The sequence below is a fragment of the Peromyscus leucopus genome, chromosome 4 (genome assembly GCF_004664715.2).
Source record: "Peromyscus leucopus breed LL Stock chromosome 4, UCI_PerLeu_2.1, whole genome shotgun sequence".
In the NCBI taxonomy this organism is placed as follows: Eukaryota; Metazoa; Chordata; class Mammalia; order Rodentia; family Cricetidae; genus Peromyscus; species Peromyscus leucopus.
The window spans coordinates 14,834,195-14,860,511 of record NC_051066.1 but is presented as its reverse complement, the minus strand read 5'-3'; the positions used below and the strand labels follow the sequence as shown (position 1 = coordinate 14,860,511).

The 26,317-nt window shown below is 55.2% G+C and overlaps 1 protein-coding gene across 8 annotated transcripts; it reads right to left on the bottom strand.

Annotated features, from left to right (window-relative positions):
• Positions 1-53: 53 nt before the first annotated feature.
• Positions 54-26,317, bottom strand: Grin1 (glutamate ionotropic receptor NMDA type subunit 1). 8 transcript variants are annotated; one of them, XM_028868732.2, is made up of 21 exons: positions 25,767-26,317; positions 24,280-24,414; positions 21,742-21,918; positions 19,583-19,645; positions 18,683-18,783; positions 14,207-14,328; positions 13,952-14,126; positions 11,193-11,337; positions 11,012-11,095; positions 7,298-7,439; positions 7,090-7,217; positions 6,642-6,806; positions 6,447-6,565; positions 6,207-6,319; positions 5,979-6,127; positions 5,714-5,871; positions 5,385-5,546; positions 4,935-5,044; positions 4,696-4,841; positions 3,313-3,423; positions 56-1,364 (listed from the first exon to the last, which is right to left on the bottom strand). In XM_028868732.2, exons 1-21 carry the CDS (start codon positions 26,022-26,024, stop codon positions 1,248-1,250), a joined length of 2,880 nt encoding a protein of 959 aa, XP_028724565.1. In that variant the 5' UTR covers positions 26,025-26,317; the 3' UTR covers positions 56-1,247. The 8 variants fall into 8 exon arrangements, with proteins under 8 accessions (XP_028724570.1, XP_028724567.1, XP_028724573.1 ...); XM_028868733.2 differs by having other exon boundaries at positions 56-1,000; XM_028868737.2 differs by lacking the exon at positions 3,313-3,423 and having other exon boundaries at positions 54-1,000.

Here is a 26,317-nt window from a genome sequence, read left to right as displayed (position 1 = left end):
TCCCTGGCCTCCCTTCAAACTCCCTGTAGGCGTCAACAATAGACAAAAAACCGGAAATTTTTGGACATTCCTTTAGGCATCACCACTGAATACCGGGGTTAGGGGTAGCTGTGCGCGCCCGGTGTCCCTGGGGCAGAGGGGCAGTGCGCGGCTACGCACCAGCGGCACGGGGAAGGCACGCGCTTGGACACTGGGAGAGCTGGTCATGTACAAGGTGGTGGGTGAGTGAGTGACACCCGAATGGGAGGCCGATGGCGCTCCCTGGTGCCCAAGGTGCGGGGCTCGTTGCGAGCCAGCGTCTGAGGAAGCCTATTGTGGCTGCAGGCAGAAGAGAAGGCTCAGCCTTCCTGGAGTCTGGAGCCGTAGACAGCTGGGAGCCAGAGAGCACCCCTGGGAAGCGCTGCCAGTAGGGCAGTGAGGGCTGACTCTGGGAAAGGTCAGGGCCAGCCCTGCGAATGGGGTGGGGAAGGGTCGTGGGAGGGTGGTGCAGCAGGAGAGAGGTGGAACTCAGATTGCAGAGAGCAGGCGCTGGAGGAGGGGTGGGTGGGTGACCTAGCCAGCTGGGGCCATGGGCCCCCACTGTAGCTTAGGGTGGTGGCTGGAGGAAGGATGGGGCTGCCATTTCGCTCCAGACCTCTCCGACCGGGGCCACTTAGGCCCCTCACCCCACTGCTCAGAGACCCCAGGGCCCTGCCTCTGCCGGAGCGCCCTGTGGCCCTGCCCAGCCGGCTCAGCTCTGGCCCATCCTCAGCCGCTCTGGTCCGCACCTTGGTCCTGCAGGGGCTGCCCGCCAGGCAGCAGGGCAGGCGGACCGGAGGCCCAGGGTGGGCAGTCTCTGGGGCGGGTGGGCTTCCCTCAGGCCTTCCCGAGCAGCAGGACTCATCAGTGTCCTTGGCCGGGCTAACTGGGCAGGTGGGCGCCTCCGGGGGCCTCACACCACGGTGCTGACCGAGGGATCTGAGAGGTTGAGCGGGCCCGTGATATCAGTGGGATGGTACTGCTGTAAAATAGAAATACACAGACAAGGCGGCCCGTTAGCTCCGACGTCGGGGGCACGCGCGGGGCCGGGACAGGGTGGACCGGCCAGCCGGCCGACCGGCGGGCAGGCGGGCACGGCCTGGGGGAGGCTGGGGGTGCTCCTCCCCCGACCCCGTCGTGCTCCGGGGTTCTGCGTGGGCCAGGCCGCTGTCCCGTGCGTCTGTCTGTCTGTCTGCGGGGGAGGGGCAGAGGAGGGCGGGCGGGGCGTCTCAGCTCTCCCTATGACGGGAACACAGCTGCAGCTGGCCCTCCTCCCTCTCAATAGCGCGTCGCGGCAGCACTGTGTCTTTTTGGTTTTGCAAAGCGCCGCGTCCACCCCCGGTGCTCTATAAATAAGAACCAACAATCAATACCTGCTGGCCCCGCCGGCCACCAGGGATCCCAGCCCTGAGCGCCCAGTGCTGCCCTGGCCCGGACCGGCCACAGGACAGGGGCAGAGGATCTCAGCAGCTGGACCGACCCCACCCCACCCAAAGGAGCCCCCACCCAGGCCTCCCTCTGAACAGCACCCAGCCCCAGAGACAGGGTGGCAGCTGGGTTACCCTCCCCCACCCCGCCCACAGTGGCAATGCCCAGAGGTCAACCCTGCAGGGTGGGGCCAGCTTCAGATGGCCCGGAAGAACGGGTCCCTGGTGCCCAGGGAGGCTCAGGTAAAGATTGAACTGAGAACAAGTGCCCAGAAAAAGGAACCGTGTAGATCTCTGAGCTGTACCTGGCCAGCTCCAGATGGGGCCCCAAGACTGAGTGACGCCCTCTGAAAATGGCCTGCCACCTGCAGGAACTTTGTACTCTTCCCCACTTTGGCCACCTGGCCCCAAAAGTACAGATTCTCTTCTCTGTCAGATTTCGCTTCCCACACAAGTTCCAGCCCCAGCGCCCTCAGCCCTGCTCTCCCTCCCCTGCGCCCCCTTGTGGGGATCCTGGCTCAGGTCTTGTAGCATAGGCCGTACCCACTTTCCCTGGTCTGGGGGGACCCTGGAGATTGTGTCTGCACCAGCTCCTGGAGCCTCAAGTTGGTGCAGACCACAGACCCTCACACTCCGTCCACTCTTGCTGTACAAGGCCCTCAGAGAACCGAGCAGCCGCGCCTCATGGGTCTCTCTGTGGCACGCTAGTAGTTTCAGCCTGGAACTTGGATCGCTCTGTACCAAATCCTGTCTGTGTGCCTGCCTTCCTTCCTGGGCATAGGGTGCTATAACTACCCCTCCAGGTTCTTCATGGGACACGATCCCCTTGTGGTGACACTGCTCACTGGTAGAGGGGCTTCCTGGAGGCTAGAGGGTAGCTGCCTAGGACCAGGGTGACTGGCAAAATGGGGATCCTTTGGAGGACTTTCTTCTGAGCATGCCTTTCTGGTGCAGTACCACGCTGCACAAGGCAGGGGACAGGGCTTCTGGCTCTGACAGTGGCCTGTGGCAGTGCTTGGGGGTCTGAGCCTCCCCTTCCTCGGCCTCCCTCTGAGGACGTCAGGGTTGCCCTGGGCGCTCAGGCCAGGACTTCCAGGGACACCCTATCCACGTTCGGACCACCTGGGCGATGCAGCCACACCTCCATCAGCCTGGCCCCACCCCACTCCCCACCTGACAGTCTTCCCTGTGACCCAGGGTCAGTGCCAACGCTAGGCCCCAGTCGTCCACCCAGATGGACCCAGGCCCAGCCCCCAGCCCCCGGCCCACACAGAGACCACATGGAAGATGCAACACGCATGGCTCTGGTGAGACAGGTGAGACAGGTGTCTGGGGGGCGGGGCCAGCGGCCAGACAGACGGACGGGATGGGACATCACAGCTACACCCTCCAGAGCTGTTGCAGGTCAAGAATGAGGGCACCGAGCCCCTTGCGGAGGCAAGAGAAACAGGGATGAAACAGACGTGGTGTGGCCTCCTGGCAGGGACAACCTGGGACAGGGCTACTCTAGTTCCCAGGGTCTGGGCAGCCCGGAGAGATGGTGAGGCTGACTGACTGACCAACGACAGGACACGGCTTCCGGATGGCGTGTGGGTCATGGCATGGGGAGGGAGGTGGGCGGACTAACGTGGAGACACATGGGGAAGCTGAGGGACCGGTGAGGGCTGGAGGAGCGTTCTGGAGAGCTCTAAAGGACGGCACCCTTGCACGGGTGGAGGGTGGGTGAAGGACTGACTCGGGGCATCGGCACAGATGGCCAGGGTTGGAGGCGGGGGGGGGGGGCAGGGGTGGGATGGTGAGGGAGAGGGAGACAGACATGGGGCAAGGGAGGAGTCAGAGACGCGGGACTGGGGTGCTTCCCCCTTACCGTGTCTTTGGAGGACCTACGTCTCTTGAAGCTGGAGGCCAGGGTGGAGGTGATAGCCCTAAATGTGGCTTTCTTTTTAGGGTCGGGCTCTGCTCTACCACTCTTTCTATCCTAAAATGAATATGTATAAGTGATTAGACGGCTAAGGGTGGCGGCCGCACCTGCCCTGGCCTGCTCCTCGGGGGCCGCTGCCAGGCCTGGCCGGCCACTCAGGCCCTGAGTCCTGCCTGCCTCGCTGTGCTGCACAGACCGACCAACAGCCAGACTTTCGAGAGTGGCCTCTTCTGCCCGGGGTTGGTTGAGCCTGTCCTTGCTTGTGCTGGGGCTGGGCTTGGGGGTCCTGCTGGCACGCTTCCTGGGATGTCCGCCTGGCTCCCTGGCTCCCGGGTGGCCCTGGCTTAGAGGCATCCTGAGGAGGAGGAGCCCCTGAGGACAGGAAGAGCTTCCTCTCAGGCCATACCAGCCCTTCTGTGCAGAGGCTGCCGACCCCAAAAGGCACACACCAGGACGGGGCCAAGGACCCGAGGAGGTGTCCGGTTGGAATTGGAGTGATTGATAGACAGAGGCAGATCCGGGGGCACTGGCCTGGAGTCTGATGGCCAGCATGGCCCTGGACAGCTGTGGCCAGGTCCCCAGGGGACCTGTAGGGCCAGAAGCAAGAATGGGTGGATGAGAGATGTGGGGGCTCCAATAGCCCTGTCCCCCCCACACTCCTCACTGCAATGTCAATGTCAGCTCAGGACACAGCTCCAGCAAGACACCCAGAGAGAGAGAAGAGACAAGTGAATCGGAACCTGGCCATTGGCCACTAGTCCTCAGGCCTGCGTGAACCTCACTGCCCACCCTGCCCTTTTCCCTGGTGGCTTCTGACCATCCCACATGCAGCTAGCCACAAATCCACATGGACGTGGCCTGAGGCACCAGGGAGAGGCAGACCAGCCCCATTTAGATTGGAGTCACAGAGCTGGACACAGTAAGAAAAGGGGTCTCCGGAAGGGGTATCAAAGGAGCTTGGATGGTAGAGGGCCAAGTGCATCTCGGATCACGTGCTCCACACAGGTGGGCCCTTGTCTTACCCTGCCTGTTTGCCTTCCTATGGATTGGGTGCCAGTAGGTGACTCTGGAAACAGAGGGGCCAGGCAGAAGCTTGGAGCAGGGCGCACGGCCTCCCTTGGCCCAGCTTGGCAGTGGGTGGCCACCTGCAGGCAGCTCCTGCCTGTGCTGCCCCTGTGTCTTGGGAACACTCACCACTGCCCCTGGCCATGGCTCCTAGCACCAGTCCTGCCCATGAGCCAGAGCCAGAGCCACGGCCTGTAGGGATAGAGTAGGGCCGTGGCCTGGCGGGGCCCTGGACGCCAGGCCTCGGAGGGTGGCCTGTCCTACCTGCAGGTTCTTCCTCCACACGTTCACTGCGGCAAAGGCCAGCTGCATCTGCTTCCTACGGGCATCCTTGTGCCGCTTGTAGGCGATCTCGATGAAAATCAGGAAGATCCCAGCCACGATGCCTCCAGCCACCAGCATGAAGACCCCTGTGTGAAGTACCCAGTGCCTCAGCGGGCTGCCCAGAGGCTGTAGCCCCCTAGAGAATCCACTCCAGTATCCAGGCAACATGGAAGGCCCACCTGCCATGTTCTCAAATGTGAGAGTCGCAGGAGCGTTGCTTCGGGAGTCACACTCCTGATACCGAACCCACGTCTTATCCAGATCTTCCATGAAGCCATTCTCGTGGGACCTGGGGAGGGGAGGGGAGAGGGAGGGCAGGGCTGGCAGCGGGCGTGGGGCTGGGAATGGACGGGCATTCAAGGGGGAGGACTGGGAATGGGCAGGGCTCACGGGGAGGCAGTACTGTGGGACGGAATAGTCTGAGTGGGGCTTTGGGGGTTGGAGTGGGAAGGTTCTCCCATGGGGCTGATGTCGCTTTGGGTGGAGTATCCTTTAAGGCAGTTGGACCAGATGACATCAGCGTGGTGTAAAGCAGGTTGGTGTGTGGCCACTGGGGCACTAGGGACAAGGTCTAACCTTAGCGCACAGCGGAGAAGGGAGAGGAGGTGTCCAGCACAGGGCAGACTCACTTGAGTATGGACAGGGAAACATTCTGCTTCCAGGGGCTGTCCTTGCGCATGCCGATTCCAAAGCCTGAGCGGAAGAACAGCTCACCCGTGGTCACCAGGTCGCATTTCTGTGAAGCCTCAAACTCCAGCACTGCTGAGTCCCAGATGAAGGCATGGAGCTTGCTGCCGGCAGAGGTCGAGTCAAAGGAGCCCCACGGAGCCTGCTCACCCCACCCTGCTCACACTGCAGTAAGACACTCCTCGCTTGTGTTTCCTGCGTGAGTGGACTCCCCTCTGCCTGACCCTTCACTGCCCCACCCAGCCAGGGTGGCCCTTGTCTGCGTGCTCACTTGTCCCGCACAGCCTGGATGGCCTCCGCTGCGCTCTCATAGTTGTGTTTTTCCATGTGCCGGTACATGGTGCTCAACTCCACCTGCCTCCGGAAGTAGATGTCCACAGAACTCTGCTTTACAGTTGCATAGATGAACTTGTCTGAGGGGTTTCTGAGCTGCAGGGACAGAGACCTCAGATCATGGCTGCGCCCCAGACCCCACCAGGAAAAATATTTCCTCTCAACCTTCTTCTTGACCCTCCCCCGCAGCCCAGGGGCCTCACCCTCGGGTCATTGATGCCGGTGATACGCTCCTCAGGCCGGTCCAACACCAGAAAGGCTGCCAGGTTGGCAGTATAGGAAGCCACGATGATCATGGCAAAACCAGCCCACACCATGCCTAGGATCCGTGCAGAGAAGCTTCGGGGGGCACCTGTGGGCAGGGACTCGGGTCAGTTCCCAGAAAGCGGTGGGGGGGGGTGCGGCCAGGCAGGATCTGGGCTTAACCTCACCTTCCCCAATGCCAGAGTTGAGCAGGACACCCCAGGAGAACCACATGGCAGAGGACAGGGTCAGTGCATCCTCCTCCTCCTCCTCACTGTTCACTTTGAACCGGCCGAAGGGACTGCAGAATGCAAAGGGAAGGTGGGAGAGAGAGCGGGAGAGAGGACAGGAGAGGCAGATCTGCCCAGCCCTGCCCAGTTCTGCCCACCCCACAGATGGAGGGGTCCAGCTCTCTGCGTGGCGCTCACCTGAAGCGGTCCAGCAGGTACAGCATCACAGCCACCACGTGCACCGACAGCCCCACCAGCAGCCACAGCGTGCTCTGGAAGGGCTGCATGAACGAGTCCAGTGTGCTCCGGGGGATCTCCTGCAGGCGATCACGGAGTCAGTGTTGCCTGGCTCCTCCGTGCCCCCACCCCGCCCCCTGCCTGATCCCTGCCTACCTTCTTGACCAGAATGGTCAGGCCCTGGTACTTGAAGGGCTTGGAGAACTCTATGTACTGCGCACGCTCGTTGTTGATGGTCAGTGGTGCCACAATCATGTCCGCTTGGCCACTGAGCAGCTCTCCCATCATCCCATTCCACTCCTTTTTGTTACTGTTGTTCACCTGCAAAGTGACGGAGCCAGCAGGGCTGCAGACAGGGCGGGGTATGGTTCCTAGAACAAGAACCCCTGCACCATCCCGGTCCTACCACGTGGGGGGTTACGTCTCCCGCTCCACATCCAGCTCACCTCTAAAGCCCAGCCCCAGCCAACCAGGCCCCTCCTAAAAAGGCTCTACCCAACCCATAGGCTTCCCGATTACCCCATCTCAGCCTACAGGACCTCCCTCCAGGCCCCGCCTCCCTCCAGGCCCCCTCCAGGCCCCGCCCCTGCCATCCACTCCATACCCGCTCCTGTGTGCCAAACTTGCCGTCTGCCACCAGGTGCACCTCATAGGTAAAGTTCATGGTGCGTGCCAACTTGATGAGCAGGTCGATGCAGAAGCCGTAGCAGCACTGAGGCACCGTGTGGCGTGCTGTGGGCAGATAGGGAACAGTGACAGTGGATTCCTGATTTCATCGCCCGGTACCCTACCACACCCTGCCCAGCACTCACGGCTGCCTGGCGATGTATCATTAGGTCCTGTGCAGATCACCTTCTTGACGGGGTCACCGTTGACCGTGAACTCCTCTTTACATGTCCCGTCACTCAGTGTGGGCTTGACGTACACAAAGGGCTCTTGGTGGATTGTCACTATCTGGGGGAAAGACAAGAAGCAGCCTGGGCCACCTGCCCTGGGTTGTGCCCGGGTGCTGGCCTCCTCTGAGCACACAGCCGCTCCTCTTCTCCACCTCTCTTCCAGTGCTCTGTAAAATCCCACACCCGGGCCCTGTCCCAAGCCTGGAGCCTCCCCACTGGTTTTCAGACATGGTGAGCATTGCCTTTCTGCTGCCCTTGGGTTTGGGAGGTGCCGAAGGGGCCCAGACTTCCCCAGCCATCCACCCTGACTCATCAGAAGTGCCTCCTGCAGTACCGTCCTCTTCCTGTGGCCCCCTTTCCTCAGGTCCTAGTTTATACATCACTCTATCTGAGTATCGCTGTGTAGTAATTGCTGTGTGTACTGGGCATGATCTCTGATCAGTCAGAGAGGAGAAACTCTGTGTCCTTGCCAGAGCCACCCTGGCCTCCACTGGCCCGTAGCCTTCAGCCTTTGACCCTTATCTTTTAAGAAAATTAATTTTTGAGGTATGTCTAGATTTATGCATGTGTTCCTGTGTGTTCATGTATGTGTGCAAGTGCTCATGGAGGCCAGAGGCCAATGTCAGGTGTCTTTCTCTATCACTGTCTATCTTTTAATTATTATTATTATTTAAGCATTTTTATTTTATTTTATTTTATTTTATTTTATTTTATTTTATTTTATTTTATTTTATTTTATGTGTGTGTGCCTGAGTGTATGTATGTGTATGTGAGTGTATACATGCAAGAGCCCACCTACAGAAATCAGAAGGAGGCATCAGATCCCCTGGAACTGGAGTTACAGACGGTTGTGAACTGCCATGTGGGTGCTGGGAATTGAACCTGGGTCCTCTGGAAGAGCAGCCCGTGCTCTTAACCTCTGAGAGGCTATCTTTCCAACCCCCTTTTTATTTTAAAGATTTATTTATTTGTATTTTATGTGTATGGGTGTTTTGCTGGCATATGTCTGTGCTCCTGGTGCACACAGTGCCCACAGAGACCAGAAAAAACATTGGATCTCCTCGAACTGCAGTTACAGATGGTTGTGAGCTGCCATATAGATACTGAGTACTGAGACTTGAACCTGGATCCTCTGGAAGATCAGCCAGTGCTCTAAACCACTCAGCAATCTCCCCAGGCCCATTATTATTATTATTATTATTATTATTATTATTATTATTATTATTATTATTTTATATTCTGAGACAAGTTTTCTTCCCTAACCCTGGAGAACAGTAATTGGCTAGGCTGGTTAGTCAGCAAGCTCTGGTGATCTGCCTGTCTCTGCCTCTTCTTCCACTAAAGACAAGGTTACAATAAGTACAGTGTGCAGGCATGCCCAGACTTTGACATGGGTGCTGGAATCCAAATTCATGCTACTCATTGGGCTATTTACCAATCCCCATAGCTGATGTGGAATCACTGGGTAGACATGGTGGCCTTGAACTCACAGAGATCCACCTGACACTCCTCTGAGTCCTAAATACTAGAATTAAAGTCATGTCCTACCAAAATATTTTTTTTTTCCGAGACAAGGTTTCTCTGTGTAGTTTTGGTGCCTGTCCTGGATCTCGCTCTGTAGACCAGGCTGGCCTCGAACTCACAGAGATCTACCTGCCTCTGCCTCCCGAATGCTGGGACTAAAGGCGTGCGCCACCACCGCCCAGCGTTCCAGATTTTTTTTTTTAAAGATAGGGCCTCATATAGTCTAGGCTGACCTCTTGCTATGTAGCTGAAGATAACCCTGAACTCCTGATTCTCTTTCATCTGCCTCCAAAGTGCTCGGTTTAAAGGCATGCTCCACCATGCCTAGTTAATGCTCCTCTTTCAGGCTGCCTCTTCAGCCCAGACCTCAGCTGTGACACTCTTCCCTCCCTGTCCTCTAGGACCCACAGTCTGGGAGTTGGGGGACAGGTACAAGTCTGGGGGATGCTGGAGTGGAACACAGTCGGTTGCTGAGAACCTCTATGGGATGTGGAGAGCAGAGGGGTAGGCAACCCAGGAAGAACTGGACAGCAAGGCCAGGCGTGGTGACAGGCAGAGGAGGAGGAACACTAAACTGGGAGTCTTGAGAAGGAGGAGTCAAGAGAAGGAGACATGGCCACATTCTTTTTCCTAGTATACAAATATGTATGGTAGTGCTGTCAAAAAAAAAAAAAAATTGGTGAGGGGCAGGACAGATGACCCAGCAGTTAAGAGCGCCTGAAGTTCTTACAGAAGACTCAAGTTCTGTTCTTAACACCCACATAGTGGCTTACAACCATCCATTCCTATTACGGGGATCCTGAGTTTTCTTCTGCCGAGGGTGCCAGACATACGGTACACACACACACACACACACACACACACACACAAATGCATATATATGTGTGTGTGTATATATATATATATATATCTGTATATATATACAGGCAAAACACTCATACACATAAAATAAAATGTAACAAATCAGGGAGCCCAGAAACATGGCTAATAGCCATCTGCATCTTGATGGGTCCCTTTGGTTAGAAATGTTTGGGTCAGCGTTTCTTTTTTTTTGTTTGTTTGTTTGTTTTGTTTTGTTTTGAGACAGGGTTTCTCTGTGTAGCTTTGCGCCTTTCCTGGAACTCACTTGGTAGCCCAGGCTGGCCTCGAACTTACAGAGATCCGACTGGCTCTGCCTCCCGAGTGCTGGGATTAAAGGCGTGCGCCACCACTGCCCGGCTGTTTTTGTTTTTTGAGACAGGGTTTCTTTGTATAGCCTTGGCTGTCCTGGAACTAGCTGCATATACCAGGTTGGCCTTGAACTCATAGAAATCCGCCTGCCTCTGCATCCTGAGTGCTGGGATTAAAGGCGTGAGTCACCACCCAGTGCTTTCAGACTTTTCAACATCAGGTGCCTGAACTGCAAAGAGATACTACATTGGCTCTGCAAGGAGACAGGCTAACTGTCCTGTGAGGAATGGGGGCAGGCACTCACCAAGTGAGGCCATGGGCCCCAGGCTGCAGAGGTGAGCTCAGAGAGTTAGCAGGACTGAGCTATTTGATGACACTGAGAGCAGGTTGGCCAGGCACATGGCACTTCAGATCCTGCCTTTGGTGGCGTATGGTATCAGAGCTCCATGTGGTGTGGCTCAACAGGAACTCTCAGAATGGTCCGTAGGCAGAGGGAAGGGCCCATGGATGAACCCAGGGAGTGTGTAAATCAGGCTGAGAAGAGGCTATAAAGGAGGATGTCAGCTCAAGAAGAGGTTCCTGGGAGCCCAGGAAGAAACGGGACACTCAAGAGCATTGAGTCCTAATCTGAACTCTACACTGGGGCCCAGAGTGCCCACCCCTGTCCCTCTGCCCCCACTAATCAGCTCTTCCTCAGACTTAGCTGGAGCTGGGACAGGACAAAGTGCCAGGAGAGCCTGTTGGGTAGAAACTGCTGCTTCTCCGCCACCTGCCTCCTGCTTCGCCTGCCATGTGTGCCAGAGCCAGCTGCCAGCAAAACCCATCTCCACTTCCTTTATGTGTGTCCTGTGACCTCACCCCCTTTCCTCCTGGCCTGAAGGAGTAGATGAAGTGTTGGGGATGGGAATGTTGGAGTATTTCAACAGGGTCCCCCACCTTTAATCTCGTGGACATCTGGTATCCTCGAGGCTTCTCTGTCTCTCCCCCCGGCCAGATGATCTTCCTGTCATTTGGGATGACCTGGGGGTGGGAGTATGAGATGGAGGGTGGCCACGCAGGGGTCTTGGCCCCAGGACCCTAAGGCCCCAGCCCCCACCCCCTCATGACCCCCACCTACATGGGTGCCATTGTAGATGCCCACTTGCACCAGCTTTCGGTTCTGCAGGTTCATGATACTATAGTTAGCAAACTTCCGGTCCCCATCCTCATTGAATTCCACACGGCCGGTCACTCCATCCGCATACTTGGAAGACATCAGTACCCTGGGAAGAGAGCATGGCTTAGGCTTACCAAGAGCACCTGTTCTGATTGGCTCCTGAGAAGTCCCAGCTCCTGTCCCTTCTGCCCTGGTCTTGAGAAGGGAAAGATTAGCAGATGGTAGTTCCTCACACTGAGTGGACGACATGGTGCATGCCTCCCAGCACCAGATGGCTGGCACAGCTACAGCACCTGAGTGGGTCTTGGATGCCAGGCCCCATGTCAAGGGCTTCCCTGGATTAGGACATAGGATTGTCGGAGCCACCATCCTGGCTTTACAGGGGAGGCAGAAGCCCAGAGGACCTCGGACCCTCTTGCTATCAAAGGTGGACGTAGATTGAACTTGCTCCTAGTTGTAGCCACTGATTGGCTTACCTGACTGTTTGCTCGCTCACTGGAACATATCAATGAACTTGTGTGCATGCAACCTAAATGTAGGGGTCACCCCTGTGAGTGTGCTTGTGACACAGATATGTCATGTTCCTCTTTGAGTTTCTGTGTGCATTCATTGGTCTGTGTGCACGTGTGTGCAGCCTATAACTGCCCTGACGCATGGGGACCTGTGGTAGGCACCGTGGACAGTGGCTCCGGGGTTAAGTTCTGCCGCCATTCCTTTGGTCAACCTTGAATCTTTTATCATCCATGGATGTCTACTCTGAATTTCTGGGTCCTTAGAGGGTCCCAGGCCCCATCTGCAAGCAAGAGCATCCTTCTAGGGCACAAGGTACTGTGGGGAGTGAAGTAAAATCTTCGGTGTGGGCAGGCTGAGGTGGAGAAGGGGAGGCAGCCACAACTTCAGTGACAACAGAAAAAGGGCACGTGTGGGGAAAGGGATGGTTATCAGAGGAAAGACAGAACGTGGTGCTAGGAGTGTGGACGGGCGATGGAGGTGACTAACCATAGTATGTCCTAGATAAGAACCGCTGGAAGCCGGGCCATGGTGGCGTGCGCCTTTAGTCCCAGCACTTGGGAGGCAGAGGCAGTTGGATGTCTGTGAGTTCGAGGCCAGCCTGGTCTACAAAAAAAAAAAAAAAAAAAAAAAAAAAAAAAAAAAAAAAAAAAAAAAAACGAGTTCCAGGACAGCTAAGAATATACAGAGGAAACTATCTCGAAAGAACAAACAAACAAAAACCCGGCTAGGCCACTCCTGGAAGAGTGAACCACTGCTTAAGAACAACCCTTCTAGTTTGGTTTGGTCATCCCTGCAGGTTTCCCCATCATGATCCTGATGCACTTGCTCATAGAATCCCTCTTCTCAGGCAGGACAATCTCTTAGTTTGAGACCAACCTGGTCTTCATAGAGAATTCCAGGACGGGCTACATAGAGAAATCCTGTCTCAAAACAAAACAAAACCCTTCTGATCACTGAAAAAAAAAAAAGAATCCCTCCTCTCTCTTTGACTGGACTCATGGAGCTCTGTCTAGTGACTAGTTGTGGATCTCTGCATCTGCTTCCATCAGTCATTGGAGAGAAGCTCTGTGATGACAGTTAGGGTATTCACTGGTCTGATCTCTGGGGCAAGCCAGTTCAGTTCAGGCACCCTCTCCACGCTTTCTAGTAGCCCAGGCTGGGATCATCCTTGGGGATTCCTGGCAACCTCCCTAGCACCGGGTTTCTCTCTCTTCCTATGATGTCTCTATCATGGTGTCTCTTTCATTGCATTCTCCCTCCCTCCCTGTTCCAGTTCAACCATCCCATTCCCTTATGCTCTCATCCTCTACCCTCCATTGCCCACCCCTCATCCCCAGTTTACTCATGGAGATCTCATCTATTTCCCCTTCCCAGGATGATCCATGCGTCCCTCTTTGGGTCTTCCTTGTTAGTTAGCTTCTCTGGAGTTGGGGGTTGTTGCCTGATTACTCTTTGCTTTATATCTAGTATCCACCTATGAGTGGGTACATGCCATGTTTGTCCTTCTGAGTTTGGAGGGAACTCATGAAAGTTGGATCAATTGGCTGTGGAGCCTACATGAGACTGGACTGGGCCCTCTGCATGGTGAGACAGTTGTGTAGCTTGATCTGCTTGGGGGGCCCCCTGGTGGTACAATCGGAATCCATACCTGGTGCATGAGGGGGCTTTTGGAGTCCGCTACCTATGATGGGACACCTCGTGCAGCCTTGAGGCAGGGGGAAGGGCTTGGACTTGCCTCTACTGAATGTGCCTCCACATGGGAGGCCTTGCCTTCTCGTGGGAGGGAGTGGGGGATGGTTGGGAGGGGAGGCGGGAGGAGGGAAGAAGGGGATCTTTGACTGGTGTGTAAAATGAATGAAAAAAAATTTCTTAATTTAAAAAAAAGAAGAAGAACCTTTCTGCTGGGGCGATGGTGGCTCAAGCCTCTAGTCCCAGCACTTGGGTGCCAGAGGCAGGCGGATCTCTGAGTTTCGAGGCCAGCCTGATCTACAGAGTGAGATCCAGGACAGTCAGGACTACCCAGAGAAACCCTTTCTCAAAAAACCAAAACCAAACCAACCAAACAAAAAACAAAAACAAACACTCCCCCCACCCCGCCCCCCAAAAAAGAAAGAAAGAAAAAGAAAAGAAAATGAAACAAAAAACCCCAGCCCTTCCCACCTCCTAGGGGATGACTCCTCCCACCTACTGAAGGCAGCCCCGCCCACCTCTTGAACAGCGGTCCTGTCTTCCAGATGTTGGTGTTGCCCACGCAGCCCCGCGGCGGGTCGGTGATGTTCTCCTTCTCCAGCAGCTCGTGCACTGCCTGCGCCACCACGCCCACGGCGTCGCTGATGTGCGCTGACTCGTTTTTACCGTTGATGAGCTGCAGTCCGATGATGCCTGCGCGACCAACCCGGCGGCGGCAGCTTAGAGACTGGACAGGCCTTCAGCCCCAGGCGACCCCACAGCCCAGCACTCACCGTCTGGGGCGTAACGCAGGGCGTTCCCCGAGATCTCGCGCTCCCCCACCAGCCACACGTACCCAGAGCCCGTCATGTTCAGCATCGCGGCTGCGCGGTACACGGTGGCAGCGTCGTCCTCGCTGTGGGGCAGACCCGGGTGACGAGCCAGGACTCCAGCTCTCCCTACCCCCTGGCCACAGTATCTCCCTCTCGCATGCTCCGGGGGAGCGTGCCTACGCCCACCACCATTCCTGCGGTCAGGCCGGGAGGGCTGCACAGGCGATGAGGCTGGACCAGGGCCTTTCCAGTTTTCAGCTACCGGCCTCCTCCCTTTAGGAGGCAGGAATAGGGTACCAGATGACTTTCTGAACTCGGATAATGATGGCTCACTGTTGGGCACTTGCTCTGTGCTCCAAATGCTTTCCCGGAACCATCTCCGCATCTTTAAGGGGAAAGCGTTTGGATTAGGGTGGGAACCAAGACACAATAGTGGTAAGTGGCAGAGGAGGATCTGTGCCTGGACAGTCCACTCAGGAACCTGTGAACCAGTCAGCTCTAGGCAAGCCACAGGTCTGGTGGACCTTCAAAGGTGTGAAACGACAAGGTGAGGGCTCTGGGTTGCGGCAATGCCAGTAGGGATCCAGGGCCCTAGTTGCTGAGCTGAGCATCCTGAAGATATGATCGGACACAAGAGAGGCTCCTCTCACATTATCACATTAACTATGTCCCTTGACATCCAAGGCCAGGGCCACCAGGACAAGCCTCATAAGTAATTCCTGTGGACAGTGAAAAACAGGGGACCTAGTCCCCTGAGGCTGGGTCTCCCTAGTCGTAACAATGACCCTGAGGTCTTCTGGGGCTCCAGTAGCCACTAAGGGTCCTCTCCTCACCCTGCCCCGTCACACTCTTCCATTTAAGGCCCAGCCATGACTTCTTTGCTTCTCCAGTGCATGTTTATAGGTACAGGGAAGCCAAGTGATAACCTGATATTGGGTTCTTTTTCTTTCTAATATTTTTATTTTAAACTTATTTTATGTGTATTAGTGTTGTCTCCATGCATATATGTGCACCAAACAAATGCCTAGTGCCTGTGGCAGTCAGAAGATGGTGTCGGATCCCCTGGAATTGGAGTTTGGGATGGTTGTGAGTCACTGTGGCTGCGGAGAACTGAACCTGGATGCTCTGCAAACACAGGGCCATCTCTCCAGCCCTTCCTTACTGGGTTATTTTTATACCAGCTGATTCATAACCAAGATCACACCCACTCTCCTGAGAATCCTGCTCCCAACGTTCTCAATGATTTTAACCATGACGATGCTGTTGGTGATTGTAGGCAACACTAAAAGCACCTAGGCAGTGCCTCAGCAAGAGTATATGCCAGAGCCAAATGTGGTGGCACATGCCTTTACTCCCACAACTTGAGAGGCAGAGGCAGGCGGATCTCCACAAGTTCAAAGCCAGCCTGGTCTACACAGCAAGTTCAAGAACATAGAGAGACCCCATCTCCAAACAAACAAACGAAACAAGAGAAGGTATGACAGAGGTGCTGTGTCCTGAACATGGAAGAGGTCACCCAGCGCCACACATGTCAAGGGGCATGTCTGATGTCAGCTCCACCCACCAAATCGAACAGAGAACCCCATCTCCCCAACACAGATCTACACGATGTCATTTGGTGGAGTGATTGTGATCAATGAAACGGCTATAGACAAAAAGGGCTGCTCAACACGTCAAAATAGTGATGCCAATAAAGACAATGTGAAGAAAATAAAGATGAACGGTTATGGAAGTGAATTTTGTGTATCCGATAAACAATTGACCAAATAATAAGGTCAGTTGAATGAAGTCTGCAAAACAGCTTAACCTCTACCATGAAGGCGCCGACATGTGATGAGGACTGAGTAGTTGCTCAGCAGCGGAGTCTCACTCACTTAACACATGCAAGCTTGAGGTTCCACAGGTTCTTCAGGGTTTAAAAAACATCTAACTGTGGCTCTAACTCAGTGTGTGTGTGACATGCGGTGAGGCATAAGGGTATAAATGGCGCGAATACAGTGCATGCCAATGTGGGCGTGTTCGTATGTGAATGCTGTGTGCATGTGTGCTGTGTGCATGTGCACTAATGGGTGGTGTTCACACAGCCCTTACTCCTGTTAGGACCCCTTCCACCATAATCCTTCTTCCACTGCCTTCATTGCCAGAGCCATGTCTGGCAAGCCTGTCTTTTTTTTTTTTTTTCCGAGACAGGGTTTCTCTGTGTAGCTTTGCGCCTTTCCTGGAACTCACTTGGTAGCCCAGGCTGGCCTCGAACTCACAGAGATCCACCTGCCTCTGCCTCCCGAGTGCTGGGATTAAAGGCGTGCGCCACCACCGCCTGGCAGGCAAGCCTGTCTTTAACCCTCGGGTGCTCAGCATGGAGAGGCCCTTCTCACCCTGTGTCCAACCAAAGGGGAGACTCCCTTCGGCTGCAGTGGGTGCTACTGGGAATTATTGGCCATGAAGTGCAAGTAAGTGTTCACTGCTGAGCCTGGGTGTGGCGGGATTCTACAAATGGTTGTTCTTGGCCTTATGTCCTGTTCACCCTCATTATAATGCATAAACCGAGCAGCACTGCCTGGCTTTGTCCATTACAGAAGAGCCTGACAGTTGAACAGGCATGTTTTAAGAGAATGGTTTCCTTAAGTAGCCTTGACCTTAAGAGAGCCTTCTTGCCTGACTGCTGTGTATATTCATTTGCCCACCATCCTGAACATTCTTTTATCCAACTTGAGCAAATCTCCCTCAAGCCCTATGATGAGATGTAAAAACAATCAGAAAATAGGAAGGTGTGGTGGGCCTTTTCCTGAGCAGGGCTTTCCTTGGGTATCCTGGGCTGGGCTTGCCTTCCAAGGGACTTTTCCTTCTTGGCTCCCTTTTCAGGGCATATTTCTATTTCCCCTACTCCTTCCCTCCCTCCATGCCATCCTCCCTTTCTCCCTCTGATAGGGTCTCATGGAGCTGGAGCTGGCTTTGAACTTGCCAAGTAGTTGAGAATGATCTTGAGCTCTTGATCCTCCTGCCTCCCGAGTGCCAGGATTACAGGTGTGCACCATTGTACTTGGCTTTATTTGGTGCTGAAGATTGGACCCAGGGCATTGTTCATGCCAGGGAAATGCTCTATCAACTGAGCAACAGCCCTAACCCTATATGGATGTATTTCTAATCCATTCTCTAGAAGCCCTGGACCCTCCCTCACCCCAAAGTATTCAGTTAGACTCAGTGGTTCTCAACTTATGGGTTATGACCCCTTTTTTGGGGGGGTGTGTATCAGATATCCTGCATATCAGATATTTACATTACAAATCATAACAGTGTTCTCAACCTTCCTAATGCTGTGACCCTTTTATATGTGGCCTCATGTTGTGGTGACCCCCAACCAGGAAGTTATTTCATTGCTACTTCATAACTGTAATTTTGCTGCTGTTATGATTTGTAATGTAAGGCAATGGTCCCTGACTCTGCAGTGTGTCTCTGCACCATGACGTGCCTGCCACCGTGTGTGTTGGTAGTGGGACAATTGGCAGCTGCTCACTGATGCTCCTGGAGGAGTTGGCGAAGCTGAGGCCATCCTTCAGTGGCAACAACTGACTGCAGTCACCCTCAGAGTGAGGCAGCTTCCCAGCCCTGCCATCTGAGAGAAGAAACGGTTTGCTTTCCAGGCTAAGTCCTGGTTCCACACCCTGCAACCTGTGGACAGTGAGTGGGTGTGTCTCAGGCTGTGTACACAGAGTTTGTTGACTGAATCTACACGTAGACATCTGTCCTGTGCCTGAACATGGTTGGTCCTTTCCTGTCAGCAGGGCAGCAGGGTTTGGGGTACTGTCCTCCAAGCTGGATGTCATAGTGGTCTTTTCTCCACTCTGTTGGAGCTCTGACTGTGGACTAGGTCCACCAGGACCTCCCTGTTGTCATTGGGCTGCCACCCTACCCCTCCCATTCTTCCTTTCCATGTCTCTCCCTTTACAGGACAAACCAGTTGTTCACAAATAGGGCGATTTTACTGTGTACTCTTTCACAATGTGGAAGTGGGTTGGGAGGTGGGCCCTGTGCAGGACCAGCCTGTTTTTCTCCATCACTGGTTTTGGGCCTCAGGCTCACCTGAACAGCTGCATATCATTTTGTGGGCTCCTTCTCTGTCCTCAGCCCTCTGGATATTTACCTAGCCATGTGTCCCAGACTCCCTGCTTCCTAGCATTGTATCTCCAACCCCCAAAGCTCCACTTAGGGCAAACAGTCCAATGTGACTGTGAAAGGTGAGAATCCTGGGAGGGATGAACAGAGGATGGGGAGTTGCCTACGCTACCAGGTGAGTAGGACGAGGGTGGGGTGGAGTACAGCTCTCCTTGGTGAAGATTTTTTTTCATTGAAGCTCATTTTGCTCAATGGTACCCCAGATGTTGGACTTGTGCCCCAGGCAGAACCACGATGGTGTGATGAGGGACCCAGCCTACTCACCTTGCAGAAAGGATGATGACCCTGGCCTCCAGTTCCCGTGCCTCCATCAGCAGAGCCGTCACATTCTTGGTTCCTGGGTCAAACTGCAGCACCTTCTCGGCCTGTGGTGTGAGCAGGAGCATTAGCAGGCAGCTGGGACAGGGAACATGGTGCCTCAGTGGCAAGAGTGGGGCCAAAGCTGCTAGGAACCCCGAGGCAGCTTAGCTAGAGCCGCCGTGGCCTGTCCTTGCCGCCTGCACTGCGCACCTGCCTCCTCACTCCTCGTCGGCCTGACCTTGCTGCCTGTCCTTTCTTCAGCCTGCTTGACGTCCTGCACTCACGCTCTGCTCTTCTCTCTTTATGCCTGCTCCAGGTCTCTCTTTCCATCTCATTCCTGTCCTCATTTTTGCACTGAGCATGCAAGCTGAAGTGGACCGAGACTCAGAAAGAGACGTGCAGCGGACAGGAAATAGAAAAGTTTTGGAATGCAACTGGGAACAGAGATGGGGCTGACTTTTCCAAAACCTTGGGAGAGCTCAGCTCAGACCTGATTCCTCTTGCTCCTCTAGGAGCGGCCCAGACTCTGAAGTGACCAGGTGGGCAGGCTCCCTCCCGGGGTTCCACTAGGAAACCCTGGCGGACCTGGAGATTCGCATGCACTTCCCAGAGCAGCGCCTCCTTGTGGCCGTGCTTGTCTTGAGGATGCAGGCCAGGGTCTCGGCGGGTGGGTCATGGGCACCCACACCGCCCACCCCTGCCCTCTCCTGCCTGACTGCTGCCTGCCTCACCACCTGTCTCTCCTCACTACTCAGGCCTGCGGCTCGGCTCGGCGCGGTGGGGCCAGACAGCACCCAGTGGCTGAGGCACCGCAGGCCGGGACTCGCTAGTCGGTGGGTGGCGTGCACGTCCATGCATATATACCTTGGGTCCGCGCTTGTTGTCATAGGACAGTTGGTCGAGGTTTTCATAGTTCCTTTTTTTACTCTGATGAATAATGTGCACAGAGAAAATATGCAGACACAGAAGAAGATTATAAACGGTTGAAAATGACGGCGCTAAAGCAATCACACCACCTCCTCGGCACGTCTGCAGACGGGCACGTACCTGGAGCTCGCAAACACCGAGACCCGGGGTGGGGCTGGGGGCTGGAGTGGAGCTGAGAGTGGAGGGGATACAGGGGCAGGGGCCACGGAGGCTCCCTGCCATGGAGCTATACTCTTGGAAACAGTCACTTTCAGGAGAGAGGGCAGCCCTGTCCACACCACCCTCAAGGGGTCCCGCCTGCCACCCCCTCCCCTGTCATGCACCTGTGTGGCCCCAGCAGGACCCACCCCCACCCGCATCAGTCCTGAGTGAAAGGGGAGCAGCTTGCGGGGGGCCCTGTCCCCGTGACCCTCCCACCCCCTCCCCCTGCTCTCTGGAGACCAAGGTGTTCTCTTGTCACTAACTGATCTGCTCACACCCAAATGCCCACATTTGTGTCTGAGACTGGGGGTGACTGGATGTGTATATGAATGCCTGCAGGGGTGATATGCTCCTGTCACCTTCACAGAAGGTAAATCTATGACAGTCTGTAATGGAAGGGCAGTGTGGTCTAAGTGTGTGTGTGTGTGTGTGTGTGTGTGTGTGTGTGTGTGTGTGTGTGTATTTAAGCGTGTCGTTACAAGTAAAGATGAGCAGGTGCACAGAGGAAGCACTTGTATGTGATCCCCTTGGGCAGTGCAGAGGTACATGGAGGGAAGTGAGGTCTGTCTTTCGAAAAGGTGTGGCACACCACTAAAATATCCAAGAATGGAATGGCAGTGTGTATGTGCTTTCGAGTGTGTGAGCAGGTAGCTGGGTGTGCAGGGATCAGGCTGATGAGCATGTGAGCATGTTGGTGGTGGTCTGTGTGGCTATGACAGACATGGCAGAAGTATGAAGGGACCTGCCAGAGGCTGACAGTGGGACTCTATCTTCAGAGAGGTGGAACCCTTGGTGCCAATAACCAGCCCTCCTCCCCAGACTCAATGGACTGCCATAAAGGATTCACTCTGGGCCTGTTTCTAGCCTCAATGCCCCCACCCCAGCCCATGCCCTCTACTCCCTCCAGAGGCCTCCGGCACCTTGGGTGTGGGGGACCATGGTTGGTGCTAAATATGATGAGGCCAGCTATGATTCTGCAGGCAGAACATGCTCCCCCCATCTCCCTCCCCCATCTGCCTTTTGGGGTCCCTCCCCAGCCTGGGTCTCCTCCTCTCTGCTACCTGAAAAGCACCACCTGGGTCTTGGTGCTCTGGGCCCTGGGACTGAGGTGGGGTCAGGGGACAGATCCTTATTAGGCTGACCATGGGCATTGGCGAGGAAGGGCATAGGGGTCACTTTGACCCCCCACCCCAAATCCCGGCTCTGGTCTCTGGCAGTTCCACAGATCAGAGGCCAGGCTGAGATGGGAGTGTATGGGTATCCTGGGATCAATGTCTACACAGTCCCTTGGGGGATGAGAGCTCAGCTCTGAGGTGGGCGGGGCATGGGGAGGGCGGGGCACAGTGTAAGCCTGAAGGATAGCACGAGGTGAGGGGATGGGGTTGCAGATGAATGGGGCTTCACTTAGGGCCACGGGCAGCCACGAGGCAGCAGGCTTTTAGAAGGATAAGGCCTCTGTGAGCACATGGATTGTATCCCAGTACAGGATCCCGGGGCTCTGGGCAGGAGACATGTTGGGGTGGATCACCCTCTGTAGAGGGTGTTCCTGAGAGGTTGCATGGGACTCGGTATCTGGCAGAGAGTGGCTGAGCGGTCCTTGAGTCTGATTGGGCCTCAGCTGGGGTTAGAGAGGCCTGAACTAGTGGGGGGCGGGACGGGGGTGTTTGCAGAGCTCCAGGTGGTCCAGCCCTCGCGCAGCAGGGACTGACACGAAGGAGATTTCGACTAATGGCAAAAGCAAGTGAAATGAGCCGAGGACAGGCCGGGGCGGGCGCCGCCAGACGCGGTGGTGCTGAGCATGCAGGATGGAGAGAGAGTGTTCACAAGGAGCCACAGACATGGCATGGCCCGCCTGCTCCTGCTCAACGAGGACCTCTCCAGGGCCAGGGCCTCACCTTGGACTCACGCTCCTCCAGCAACGTCTCCAGGCGCTTCTGCGCCGCCCGGCCCTCGTGGTCATCGCTGACTAGCAGGATGATATGGTTCCAGTTGTAGACGCGCATCATCTCAAACCAGACGCTGGACTGGTGGGAGTAGGGCGGCACCGTGCGCAGGAAGCTCAGGTGGATGCTCTGTGGGCAGGACCGGGAGGCTGAGGCAGGGCCGGAACACGTTGGCTTTTCCCTCTCCCGTTGATGGGGACCCTCTCGCCCACCTGCCCTGCCCTTCCCCTGTAGCATCTACTGTGAGAGGAGAGGTGTGGTATTTTCCCAGCAGCACCCCGTCATGGATGAAGAGTCCCTGTTCCTAGGGTGACTGCCACCTTCCCACCAACTCTTCCCCAGAAAAGCTGACCATAGAAGCTTCTCCAAGGCCTCGATGGGCCTCACGTGGTGCTCTCCTCCCCTGTTTCAATAACTGTATTTTGGGCTAAGATACAGCTCAGGGGTACATCATTTGCCTAGTACAAATAGGGCTCTGGGTTCTATCCAAGGCCGAGGTAAGAAGATAGCTACTACATTTCCTAGTAAGTCATCTTTCTCGGAGTCAAACATTTCTTCCCCAGACCCCAGAGGCTGTGGCTTCCTGGTTGCTTTGCTGCTCGAAATACTCTAGCTGCCAAGGACTGTCTATGTCTATTGAGTGAACATGGCTCCTTCCATGTCCCTGTGACTCACACTGCTCTTGATCCCCTGATGCTTCCAGGTTAGGGTTTTGTTTTGACAATTCCCTCCCGGTATCCAGGGACAGTGCTTTGGAGTGAAAGAATGTCCACCACCTCTGCCCCTGGCTGCAGGCAGGTTACATCACAGTTGGCGCTGTATATCGGCTCTGAGTGGTCTTGCTGGTTTGTGTGATGCGCAGAGGGCTGACTTTGAGTTGGGACCACCAGGGACCAGAAGGTGGCTGTGATGTTCGGCCCCACTGCTGGCCACACACTGGACTGAGTTGGCCTGTGGTCAGTCCCTAGGTTGGTCCAGTGACTGAGGCCTCCCAGCTTTTTGCCCCTGGTTACTTTGCTTCTTCTGGTCACTCCTCTCTTTTACACATGGGGGTAAAAGTATTCCAGGGGAAAAATGGCCAGGAGGCATAGGATGAGTGTCTGTTCCTCACAGCATGGGAAGGGTGGCCTAAGTGCCTTGGTCCGGACGGTCCTTGATCTCAGTCTGGTCCCCTCCCTGTGGGGCTCTCCACAGTGCCTTGGTATGTAGGGTCCTTGGTCTCAGTCTGGTCCCCTCCCTCTGGGGCTCTCTACAAGACCCTCACTCTGAATCTTTTTTTCTCGATGAAGGACAGACCCTCCATATGCTTGGGCCTGAATGACCAGTCTCCCTACTTTAAGGCAGCTTCTTCAGGGACTATAGGCTCTGGGCAGGAAGACTCTGGAGGGCATGTGGAGACCTGGAGACCCACTGCTCAGCCTACTAGCCCTCTGGCTGTGTCCAGGCACCAGCTGGTTGTCCCCAAGTGTCTCCTGGATGTCTATAGGCTTCTTGAGTCTACAGGATATGGGGAGCAGGTTCTGGTACCTGTTAGGCCACTGGGTAGCTGGATTACATTCTTGTTGATAGGTTTTCACAAAATCACACACACAAAAAAAAATATTAAAGGTTATATGACCTAGAACAAGTTCCCTGTGTCTCTGGTCTGTGGTTTTCTACAACTCAGTAGCCACTGTTCAGCTGTTGGGCCCAATTGGATGGAGGCTGTCCCAGCCTCTGGGTCACAAGAGAGCTGCAGAATGCTGAGCTGAGATCCTTTGGTCCCTGAGACATGAGTCTCCAGCCACGAGCTACCTGTCTGTCCACCCTGTCTCCCACGTGCTATGTGCACTCCAGTTGGCAAGGCTGGGGTCCATGACATCCCTTTCTATCGTGAGTACTTCTCCATCTGGACAGCTGCTTCACCTGGAAACTTCTCTCCAACTCTTTCCCTGCTGCATCCAAAGCCCGCTTGTTCTGGGAAGCTCCGGTAACCCCCTTTTCTAGCCCACAAAGTCCTCTCCTACCCAAAGGGGATGTTACTGCCCTTGTCAACTGTCATCAGGAACCAGCCTGAGTATGCGTGACTGTTTGAGCATTTGTGACTATGCAAGTTGTGGGAGGGGAGGATGCTAGTGTTGTATGACAGTGTGTGTGGGACTGTGTGAGAGTATGAGCATACGAGTGTGCATGTTAATACGTGGTGAGTATGAACACATATGAACACGTATGTGACTGAGTTGTCACAGGCATGCATGTCAGTGTGCTTGGGTATGAGTAACCTGTGTACCAATATCTATGTGATTCAGTGTGAGGTATGCATGTGTGGTTATGAGTGAGTGTGTTACTTAAGGTCCCTCAAGGGCAGCCCATGATCTAAGCATCCTACCCCACCTGTATCCAATGCCCAGTGTCAATCCACCTGGCTCAGCTACATGTGGCCCTGGAGCTTCCTGAAACTGACCATGGGGATAAAAGATAATTGGGTCTGAGTCTGGTGATCAGGCTTACCTTGTCAGAGTAGATGGACATTCGGGTCGTCAGTCCCAGGACGGGGATTCTGTAGAAGCCAGCTGTGTAGGAGACGGGGGTGGGGGTGAAGTGGTCGTTGGGGGTTGGCGGGTGACTAACTAGGATGGCATAGACCTGTGGGTACAGGAGACAGAGTCAGCTCCACGCGGTGGAGTGGACGTTATACGATAGGAGGGTTGGAGACCCAGAAGAGCTGGGCCAGCAGGTCCAAGTGGTGCCATCTGTACACATGGTCCCCGCATCGAGAGACAGGAAAATGAGCCGAACCTCAATGCTCTGGTGATAAACCCACTGTGGAGAGGGAGCAGCACTGAGCAAGACGCTAGGGATGAAGACAACACACGTGCACACACACACACACAGATGGCAGATCCTTGCTCAGCCAGTCCTCTCTGACCAGGGTTCACCTCTTGTGAAGTGAGGAGGGGGCAAGTTTCTGAGCAGAACTCTGGCATGGCCTCTACCTTCTGAGATGTGAGGACTGGTTCTTAATCCCCTCACCATGACGTCCAGCCTGTACCCTTTAGGTCATATTAGTGTATGTAGGCATGCATGTGACTATGTAGGTGTTCGTGAGCACCCGGAGCATGCTGGGACATGTATGAGCACACGCTGGAACATGTATGCAATATGTGCATCAACATGTCTGTGTTTATATATGTCTATCATGATGGAATCAGGGTTGCTATGTGCATTGAACATACAAAGCAGAATGTACACGGATGTGAAAATGTGTGTGAGTGAGCATGTGTAGTTGATTGTATCGTGTTGAGATGCACTGTGTGCTGGTGCCATGTTCAGGTACATGTGTGTGAGCAGACATGTTCATGGATGCAGCATGGCATGTATCCACAGCCATGGCCCCTTTCCTGCCCTCCTCTTACATAAATTGGTGCATTGCAGTGACCCTCATGTGGCTTCATTGGAATTCAGCAACCAGCTCAGCCAGGGGCGGACAGCGTCAAGAGCAACATGTCCTCCCCTGCAGCGCACTGAGCTCGGCTCCCACACTGTGCCTTGGTGTCTCTGGCATGCGCAATCCTCGCTCCCACCCCTGCAGAGCCTGCTTGCTCTGGCACCTGGGCCATCCATTGCAGACTCATGAATGGGGGAAGGGAAGAGGGGTAAGGAAAGAAACAAAGATGGCCCCAGGCCTCATCCCGTCAGTGCCCCGAAGTGCTCCTCCATTTGTGCCCAGAATGTCTGGACCCACACTGACTGGATGGGACAAATCGCTAATGACAGTCACATGGCAGCACACATGGTCCGTCTGAGGACCAGTCCAGGTGGCAGGTGACCATCTGCGGGAACCCACAGACACAGATGTTTGTTCCAGGCCTCTCCAGGTGCCAGTTGGCTTGGAGTGGTCTGGTAAGGAGACTGAGAAGGACCAGGAAAGGATGGAATGAAACTGGGACAGTGGGGTGGATGGTGGAGGAGCAGGAGAAAGGGGAAGTAGTGGTCACCTGGCTGGAGATGAGGTCCTCACACACTGACAGGGCCATCTGTATGGCGTTGGGCTTGTGGGTGACAGAGGTGGCATTGAGCTGTATCTTCCAAGAGCCGTGTCGCTTATTGGCCTGGTTCACGGCCTCGCGGAACATCTGCTCGTGCTTGCGCGTGCTCAGCACCGCGCCGATGTTGACGATCTTGGGGTCGCAGGCGGCGCGGGCGAAGGAGCAGGAAAAAAGCAGGGCGAATGTCAGCAGGTGCATGGTGCTCATGAGCTCCGGGCGCGGCGGGCCTGGTTCCGGGTTGCGCGAGTGCGACGACCCGGGTGTACGACCCGCGGGCCGCCCAAGCGGTCAAGCACCCGCGGGTCCTCCAGGAGCCCGGGGCGAGCGCGGCGGACGCTGTCCGAGGTGCTGAAGCGTGTTTGGCGCTGCTCGAACACCCGCGCGGAAGAGCGGAAAGGACAGCGGCGCGGGCTGAGCGACTGGTCCCGACGCTGCGGCGACTGCAGCAGCTGCGGAGTCATGAGCGGGACCTACGCGTCCTACCCCTCCCACCGCCCCCG

Coding starts and splice junctions, on each gene's coding strand:
- Grin1 (XM_028868732.2), bottom strand. CDS start 26,024: ATGAGCACCATGCACCTGCTGACATTCGCCCTGCTTTTTTCCTGCTCC. Junction 21,919..24,279: donor TGTCCATCTACTCTGACAAG/GTAAGCCTGATC, acceptor TCCTGCCCACAG/AGCATCCACCTGAGCTTCCT. Junction 7,218..7,297: donor TGATACATCGCCAGGCAGCC/GTGAGTGCTGGG, acceptor ATCTGCCCACAG/CACGCCACACGGTGCCTCAG.